Source organism: Brugia malayi, assembly GCF_000002995.4.
Source record: "Brugia malayi strain FR3 genome assembly, contig: Bm_v4_Chr1_scaffold_001, whole genome shotgun sequence".
Lineage (NCBI taxonomy): Eukaryota > Metazoa > Nematoda > Chromadorea > Rhabditida > Onchocercidae > Brugia > Brugia malayi.
This window is the reverse complement of record NW_025062475.1, coordinates 6,358,354-6,367,437: the sequence shown is the minus strand read 5'-3', so window position 1 is coordinate 6,367,437 and position 9,084 is coordinate 6,358,354. Positions and strand designations below refer to the sequence as shown.

At 38.9% G+C, this 9,084-nt stretch overlaps 1 protein-coding gene and 1 non-coding gene across 4 annotated transcripts; both read right to left on the bottom strand.

Moving 5' to 3' along the window:
- Positions 1-461: 461 nt before the first annotated feature.
- Bma-gei-4 lies at positions 462-4,692 on the bottom strand (the record flags this gene model as incomplete). 3 transcript variants are annotated; one of them, XM_001899721.1, is made up of 12 exons in its annotated part: positions 462-623; positions 940-1,233; positions 1,526-1,712; positions 1,804-1,944; positions 2,131-2,246; positions 2,374-2,547; positions 2,618-2,840; positions 3,040-3,250; positions 3,508-3,652; positions 3,812-3,958; positions 4,369-4,434; positions 4,621-4,692. In XM_001899721.1, 12 exons carry the CDS (start codon positions 4,690-4,692, stop codon positions 462-464), a joined length of 1,938 nt encoding a protein of 645 aa, XP_001899756.1. The 3 variants fall into 3 exon arrangements, with proteins under 3 accessions (XP_001899756.1, XP_042932701.1, XP_042932702.1); XM_043076767.1 differs by lacking the exons at positions 4,369-4,434; positions 4,621-4,692 and having other exon boundaries at positions 3,812-3,934; XM_043076768.1 differs by lacking the exons at positions 1,526-1,712; positions 1,804-1,944; positions 2,131-2,246; ... (5 more) ...; positions 4,369-4,434; positions 4,621-4,692 and having other exon boundaries at positions 940-1,218.
- A 709-nt stretch (positions 4,693-5,401) lies between these two features.
- Positions 5,402-5,513, bottom strand: Bma-mir-5862. The gene has a single exon (XR_006228170.1). It is a non-coding gene; the product is annotated as a pre-microRNA Bma-mir-5862 (primary transcript).
- Positions 5,514-9,084: the final 3,571 nt, after the last annotated feature.

Sequence of the window (9,084 nt, the reverse complement as noted above, 5' to 3'; positions counted from 1 at the left end):
AGCATTTACCTTACCACATATATTATCAGCAGATGACCTAACATTTACACAAGGGGTAAAAAACGTATGGAGCACAAGAACCTGGCTCAAAGTCTAACGATTGAATAAAATGTTTTAAAAACATGGAACCTATATTTAAGTGTAAGTTTTAATGTCTAGCAACAATGTTGAAAAAAGAAGTGAATAGAGGACATTCAACATCACGAGCGGCATATAACCGAATGATTTTCAAAACGTTGAATAGAAATCTTTTTACAAATAAACAGTTCGCTCATTCATTTCATCAAAAGCTGAAAGAATAAAAACACGCTTCTGTATCATTATTTATAAGAGATTTAAATATTAATCAAGTTCCTGGCGCCAAAGGTAATACCGGATTATAATACATAAATGTAGCACACCCCAAAGAGTGACTTGTAGTGTCGTTTATTATACTGTAGTTTCCAGGGTAAAAAAAATACTTAGGCTCTCGGAGGCACTGTCGCATATGGTGTAAGCAACTGTTGCTGTAAATGTTGTCCAACCATCATTTGCCCAGCTGGACTTACGGTATATTGAATCTGCTGCTGTGGTTGTTGCTGCGAAGATTGATTCTGGATTTGTTGGGGATGGATTTGCTGTAACTGAAACTGCGATTACTTTGGTAATAAATGCAAGAAAGAGTGAACACAATTGAAAAATCTCAATTAGATATATTTCTTTCCTTATTCAATCTCAAAGATTTCCCGAAAAGAATTCATTATGTCTTCATTTTCTACAATTGTTGAGAAATTATTAAAAAAATAAAGAACAAAAAATTTTTAAATCCGGGTATAGAAAAAATAGAAAAACAAAAATGAAAAATTATATAAATTTCTAAATCAAAAAATCTAACACTTTATCAATCAAAAATTAAGCAAGGTAATTCAAACGAAAAAAAAAGCCTTTTCTACTAGGTACCTGAACTTGCTGGGGAATCTGCGTCATTGCTTGCTGCTGCATAGGCTGATTTGTTTGCTGCGATTGAACTTGCTGCGTCTGAATTGGAGCGGTTTGAATTTGCGATGGCTGAATCTGTGCAGCTAACACAGTGGCACCAGGCAACACACCGCCACTATTCGGGATTATTGCTGTGCTGGGAAGAACCGTAGTTACATTTGAATGAGGTTGCTGAACAACATGTGCTGTCAAGTAAGCACCGGCAGGAGCATTCGCTGAGGGAGTGCCTCGTTGGCGCATCAAAGCTTGTTGGGCCTAAAACTGTAATTTTCCGACAACCGAGAAGTTAATAAAGCACAAAAATTATTTAACCTAAACTGCATATTTCATCATATGGACAATTACCAGTGCTGCTCACTATAGTCTAATCAGAAAAACTTCAAATTTTCACATATCCACATCGCATCCAAGGGACTGAAAACGTTTTTTTGTGCTGATAACAAGAGACAGTGTAAAAAGTAAACTTTGATAAACCAATACTAATAGATATTGCTTTATTTCACTCATAAAAGATGCTAATCATCACTGATAAAAATGGAAAAGAAACTTGTTGCGTCCTCTTGATCACATCTCTTTCCAAGGTTGAAAGTGCATCAAACTGTTCATCTTGATTACGCTTTCGACCACGATTCATATTAGTTTCGCTATCCTCAGAATTTTCAAGTCGTTTCCGTTTTGGTGTGTACCGTTTCTGGTTATAAGCTTTCCTCTGCTCCGGTGTCATTCTCTGATATCTGGAATTCTTGCTTATATACCATTATTCTGAAGGCAAAACGTTATACTCATAAATGAAAAAAATCTATGTGATATTAACATAAACAATACCTCAGCCTGGCAGCTTCTGCTCGTTTCGCATTTCGAACAACAATCTGCTGTGCTCGATCTAAGGCTTCTCCATTAATACGCCCTATGGGCATTGCAAGCAACATTTCCTCCTCCATACGTCGTCGCCGGAATGCTTCCGTTCTAAAATTAATAAATGAATAAGTAGATTTAAAAAAATAAATAAATAATAAACTAATATATAGTGACATCTGATTTTTTAGAAATTTAGATAAAATGAACAATAACTGCCATTATTCTAGACTAATGTTATGAAACGAGGGCAAGAGCAAGAAAACGATGGGTTAAAGAGGGGGAGAGAGAGACGACCTTCTCTGATTATAAGCCCTCTTTTCTTCCTCAGTCATCCGATGGTAACGAAGTCTGGCAGCCTCAGCCTTCTTTGCATTTTGTTCCTTGATATGCCTCTTGATCGCTTCTTCGTCCTGAAAAAGTAGATTTTTGAATATCCTTCAAAATCAGGCTAGATATTCAGTATAAAATAACATGATATAATAAAATAATCATTTTAAAAAATCAGCCAAATCTATGTAAACTCAAATGGAAAATTACGGGCTGTCCGTCAGGCCCCTTTAATCCTTCCGTTGCAGCAATCTGTCTCATCCGTCTACGATTATTATGCGCGCGGCGTTCTTCTGATGACATACGCTGATAACGTGAACGTGCTGCCTCAGCCCAACGTGCCCGCATCCGCTTCTCACGCAGCTGTTCATTAATATCTGGATCCTGAAATGGTTGATCATGTTTTTAAACTCAAACTGATTTCCCAGAAATAAATAAGAATAAGCCTCACTACCTCTTGTATATCATTTGTTTGACGCAGTAAATTTTCAAGTTCTTCAAGTTCTTTCTCACGCTGTCTTTTGCGCTTCTGCGCCATTGTTCGCTTGATATTTAACGCCCTTTTTTCCTCAGCGCTTAACCGATGATACCGCAAACGTGCTGCTTCAGCTTGTTTAGCTCGTTTTGCTTCGTCCTTTTCCTTTTTCTCTTGTGTTGTACCTTTCCCACGTGTGTATCTGAAGTCCGGAAGCATTACAACTACTAAAAATGTACCACCAAAAGTCTCACACATAATTTCTACAAAACAATTATAGATGCTTAATCCCTAAGACATAATTATCATGAATCTGTTTTTCCGACACTTTATCCCATGATGCAGCACTGTATTCTCATTATGTTCCCTAAGTCATATATACCATGAATTACGTGACTTACTTTGCTACGATACTTGCAGGTGATGGATAAGCAGATGGCGTTGTGACAGCTACAGCAGCTGTTGTAATGGGTGCAACCACTGATGTTGTTGGAGCCTGCTGTTCAATGAAATATGAATCCAGTATGGCAGCAATACGTCGCTCATCTGTTTCAGCACCTTGTGGCTGAAGAATCTGCATAGTTGTACCATTCGGATTCTGTGCCGTTACAACTGCAAATAAAGAGCAAAATATAAATTTTTATCTAGCACAACATATGATGAAATCCGTAAGTCAAATTATCATGATTCCTTCAAAGTCGGAGAAGACAAAGCAGTCCGCACATGTTCATGCCTGACTGAAACTTCAGCTCAATTTAAAGTTATTAATTACAGCAGGCCAGACACAGTTATGCAATATTTTCGTATAATGTCCTTTCATCTATGAACACTAACATACGCAACTTGAAACCCCACATTTAATTTCTTACCAGTCAACACTGTAGCGGCTTGATGTTGAGGAGACGTGACATTGACGCCCGATGTAGAATTGACTGCTTGCACAAGGCGAACTTGCTGTGTTTGTTGTCCATTAAGCGTAGCCGCGGTGTTTGGTTGTATATGGACGTTCTGCACCTGGAAAATATTTTCATGAAAAGTAAGAAAGAAATACATTGCAAACCTAATGCCTGCTAGCTTCTCTAGCATGTGGGAAACTTTTGGCTTGTTTAGTAGATGCAATAAAGACGAGGAATTCAGAGCAGATTCACGACTAATGAATTTTAAACAGCTCACCGAATTGGGTAGAAATGTAGTTGCTGTTGTAGAGCTATGAAAAACGGGACCACTATTTGTTGTTGTGAACGGGCTACTGGACGTCGTTTGGAAAAAAGTTGCACCTGCTGGATGAATAGTCATACCCGTGGGAGTGGATGCTTGTAGCTGCAATTAAACATCACAATAAGCAGATAAAGAATTGTCAACTGCATACGAACGACCGATAAACTCACCTATGCACCACTAAAGTTTTGCTTGAAGAATGCTAACCACGTTTCAAGTACGAAAACGGAGAAGAACGAAAGTTATGCTCAGTTTCCATACAAGGAGCATGGACGTCACACGCCATCTCAAATGTTCTTCAATTCCATGTGTCAGTTTGGTGCTGACGTATTAAGTTTGGTGTGTTTGATGTGTGTCCTCGATGCCACATGTCATCATGGCGTGAGTACTCCTACACACGATTACATTATTTGCAGATAAGTATTTAGTCTTTACTGAAATAAGTACGGTGGGAATGGAAACAATGACAAGCAAAACTGTCATATAATTTCCCTCCGCATGCTCAATATTACCTGTATCGTTGGTTTCGCCTCATCTTTCAGCATACTGACACGATCGCCAATTACTAAATGCTCGACCTGAACAAAAACCAAACATCTGAAGTCAAATAAGAGCGATTCTTATTTCAAAACAATCACCACAAGAAAAATGAATTCAGACACGGTCAAATGAGTGCCTCAGGAAATCGCTCGTAAAAAACAACTTCAAGTCTGGAATATTTATAAGAATGTAAGCTTTCGAAGATGAATGATAAAAAAATGGACCTGCTGCGGAGCAGAGCTGGATATATTTCCAGTCTGAAAATAGGCTGGTACCAAATTCTGATTCATTGCCATACAGACAAACTAAAAGCGGGAAGATGATCAGATTCAAAACTTTTAGAACGAATATTCCCACTGCTTGCGGAAATACAGTAAGCTTTATGGACGAACAGCAATTGTTATTGGAATATCGAACAATTTGCAGCGGGCAAGAGCGCGGCAGTTGATGTCAGTAATGTGAGATATGCATGCATAACGTTATTTCCTTGTAGATATCTACCGTTGGATACATTAAACCAGCCAGGGCATGGTATCTTGGTAAAAAATTATCGATAATACTTATATGTATCACTAGCCGGCTAGAGTTTTGCAGTTCAAGTTAACATAAAAAATGAAGAGAATGGGTATCACAGAATGCCATCTTTTCTAAGGTATGGCATTAAGTAAGCCATGCCTATTTCAGCAATCACTTCAGCGTTCACTGCTTACAGTACACCTTGTCACCCATACAAGGCTCCCTTTCATCATTTCAAATCCAACTTCCTTCCTACCGTATCCCAATAGGCACTGATAGATACACGGATAAGTGTGTGTGTGTATGTGTGTGTCTATGTTATCTAAAGATGCAAATTGAATTATAAGTTAAATTTGGACGCATTCTGCATGTTATCAGAGGCTGCATGAAGTGCAAGGAATGCAGTGGCAATGGCACTGGTGGCGGTAGTTGTTAGGAGAGGAGAGAGAGGGAGAACGGAGGTCAAGAAGGCAATTTGATGTGGAAGGATGAGCTGACCTGCATGGAATTCGATCCTCACTCATATCTTGTAATGGAGGTCAGGCATGCACCCTGACCTCCAGCACACGATATGAGTGAGCCGTTCGCAAGGCGGGAAGCAGTCCTCGTTGTTTTGAAAATGAGTACAACTTGGGCAGTCGTGTCTGTCTCTCTGTCTGTCCATCCATTCAAGGTGACACTAAACAAATACTTAAAAACATAGATGGAATGGAATATAATAAGTGAGAAAAATATATAACTGAAGTGGACGGACGAGATGTGTGTGTGTGTGTGCGAGTGACTGTGTGTGTGTGTGTATGTCCGTGCGGGACACACAGACACACCCTACTAATTTATCGGCAAAATAACACGCGGGAGAGGGCGATGCACCACTGCTCATCCCTTTCTCATTCTTGTGTGTACGTACATACACTGTGCACACATACACATACATATATTTGTGCATACACACACATACACACACAGTCGCATATATAACAACAAATATATAAAGGAAGTGTAAAGAGGGAGAGGGCAGGCAGCGGCAGAGGAGACAGCGTTGAACACTGAGCAGCTCGCGAGAAGATATACTACCCGAGGGGTGGAGACTGCTCTTCGATAGAGTCGATGATTTGTAGACAGTGCACACCAGAGGAGAATCATACATTTTTTATGCGAAATAGTGCTAGTTAAGCGGAAGGTACAAACTGTGAGACAGATGCAAAGGGAAATAGTCATCAAGAATGACAAGGGAACACGTGGCAGGTTCTATGCAGAATTTGGAGAAAGTGTGCTTTTTGAAAATATACGAGAGTAGAAGAGAACGATACACTGAGGTGACATGAGATACGAGAGAAGATAAAGGGATTGGGTCGATAACGAGAAAGGGTGAAGAGAAAGAGGAAATGCACACAACGATACGAAGTAAGGGACCGTCTCAGAGAGGGGAGCAGGAGAACATGTCAATTATGGGGAAGAAGGAAGAGAAACATGCTGACATGAAGAGAGAGTGGGGGACATACATTCAGTATATGACGAGAGATAGACAAGCGTGCGACCGTTGAGAGAGCATTCGTATATATGCTAGAAGCGATCCGTAACAGTTGCGATGTATCTTGAAAGTTTACCTGATACTGCTCCATCAAGCATTCCTTCACTTCTTATCAGAGACAGAGGGTGCCGGTGATTGGTCTGTCCACCCACGCACTTAGTTATTACCGTTCGGAAATGGAAGTGGTTGGGTCGAAGAGAGGGTTGTAAATACTGTAAAGAGATGAGTGGGTGAGTTGAGATGGACAAGTGACCTCCGGAAAAGTCCGGAAAAGTTGCAATCGCTACCGGATGATAGTGTACTGGACACTAGCCAGATGAATAGTTGCATTCCCATATCAGAGACCATTTCATTTCCTTTTAATCTTCTTGGTTGTTAAAGTTAAAGGTTAGTGCGAATCCCAGTTCAGTGTTTCGGCGATTACTGTTACGAATCACGGTAGCGATTGCAACTTTTCCGGACATACAAGAATAGCGGTAATTATTTGACTGCACCTTATCATCTGAGTGTAACATTTGCACTCTTACAAGTGATAGCAACAGCAATGGAAGATATACTGATAACTTCATGCGTCGTCGCTCTTTAAATCTCTACAATCTATTTAAATAAACAACTCACAGGTGAAAGTTTGTCATTCCTGCGAATGTAAATTAACTTCCCATTCCTTTCTCTCTCGACCTCCACAAATAACCTGGCAATTGTGGGAGAACAGTCATTCAAGACTTTTGATTAAAAACGATGAAAATAGAAGCCCCTTTGTGAATGATGGCAGTTACAGTCATATTGGATTTTGCTTTTAAAAAAGGCCTACAAAAAAGATAGATCTACTTTTTACCTCTCTCTTAGTAGGTTTCTGCACAACATGGTACAATTATTTTATGGATTATCTTGATCTAGCTGGAATCATTTTCGATATTCTGTAACGGAAAATTGTAACATGCTACATTACTACGCTCTTTCTGACCTATTTCACGTCGTTTTTTTTCTCATTATTGTTACTATCTGAATCCTGGTGCATAGCCGCATGGCATAATTATAAATTTCACGAAAATGCTGATGAAAAATTCAGTCTTCCAAAATAAATGAAGTGGATATTTGTTCGACTAATATGTGCCTTCTAACGAGTTTTAATCCTGCAAAACTTTTATTTGAAACAATGGGTTCGACACATTATTTAAATTAATGATGGGAACGTTCATTGTGCAAATCAACGATCACTTTTATTTGTTGATGTGCATTGTGGAACGTGTTCAGTCAAGAAAATTATGGATAGGTTGATATTACTGTATGACAAGCTTTAAGCATCGAAGATGTTTACGATTGGTAAGAGTGAATGATACATTACACTCACATTTTGTCCTTATAAGCAACTTGAGGATTTGAAATTAACAAAAGTAGATTACAGTAGCCGGTAGATTTTGTAAGTGTTTCCATGAAGAAAGGAGGAAGCTTTGTTTCTGAAAGAAATAGAAAGATGCACGGCAGAAGTAGGGATGACAATTTAATATCGAGGACAGAGAGGTAGATTTCAGAAAGGACAAAGTTCATCTCAAAGGTTACGGTAGCTAGTTTGGAAAAGAAAACAAAGACATGAATGAAGGAAAGTAAAGAATAAAAGGAGTTTAAAGAAGAGGTGGTGCTGATGACATACATATAGGATTTGATATGTGAAGTGAAAAAAAAAACTAAGAACAGGCGGGGGAGGAATAACAAACAAATAGAAACTGATGAAAAGAATTTATAGGTTTTAAAGAAAGTGGAAAGCCTCTGCCGTTGACAGAACTGAGGATGGGAGAGGGTAGTTGACACTACCGAAAAGGTAGATATCATGATGGTATCCTGAGAGAGTGGCCGCCAGATGAATGGGATACCTTTCCCTTCCAGCCCTGCAGTTACATCTCTGCCTCTAACATGAGATGGTGAAATGAATCTCTCCCGGACTGTTTCTCTCCTTCACACATATGTGTTTACAGTAGTCGCACCGGGAAACTTCCTGGAACCTTGTGGAGCAGTGCAAGGTATTGTTATCCAAATTGGATATGTGCGATGTTTCGCATTCTTGCAGAACACAAAAGAAACATGATCTGATCTAAAATCGTTTCTCACCTACTGCTTATCTTATTGTCCAAAATACCGCGTCCTCATCGGTCGCTTCTTCACTCATTTCTCTTTATCTTTATCTAGCGATGTTGATTCAGCTACAGGTTTGGCATAAACTCAAGTATCCTGTTCCTGATAAGACTCAGGATATTATCATCAATTAGTCCTTCTATACCTGTTGTCCAACGGTGTGGGGACAATGTTCAGTCTTCGCAGAGATAAGCAAAGTGGCGATCACACATCATAACTGGCTTCCTTGATTATTTCTAAATTACTAAGTCAAAATTACTAAGCACATCATAAAATTACTAAGTCACATCATAACTGGCTTCCTTGATCTAAATTAAAAGTTTGGTTCTACAATGCTCAATCACGATATCCTCACATCATAATTGCAGATAATATTGAAGACATACAAATTGTAATCGTAGATGACTCAATATTTTAGTTATCAAATTGATAATTTCATATGTAAACTATATAGATGAGATATGAAAATCCTGGACAACAAAACTTTCATATTAGTCAATTTTACAAATAC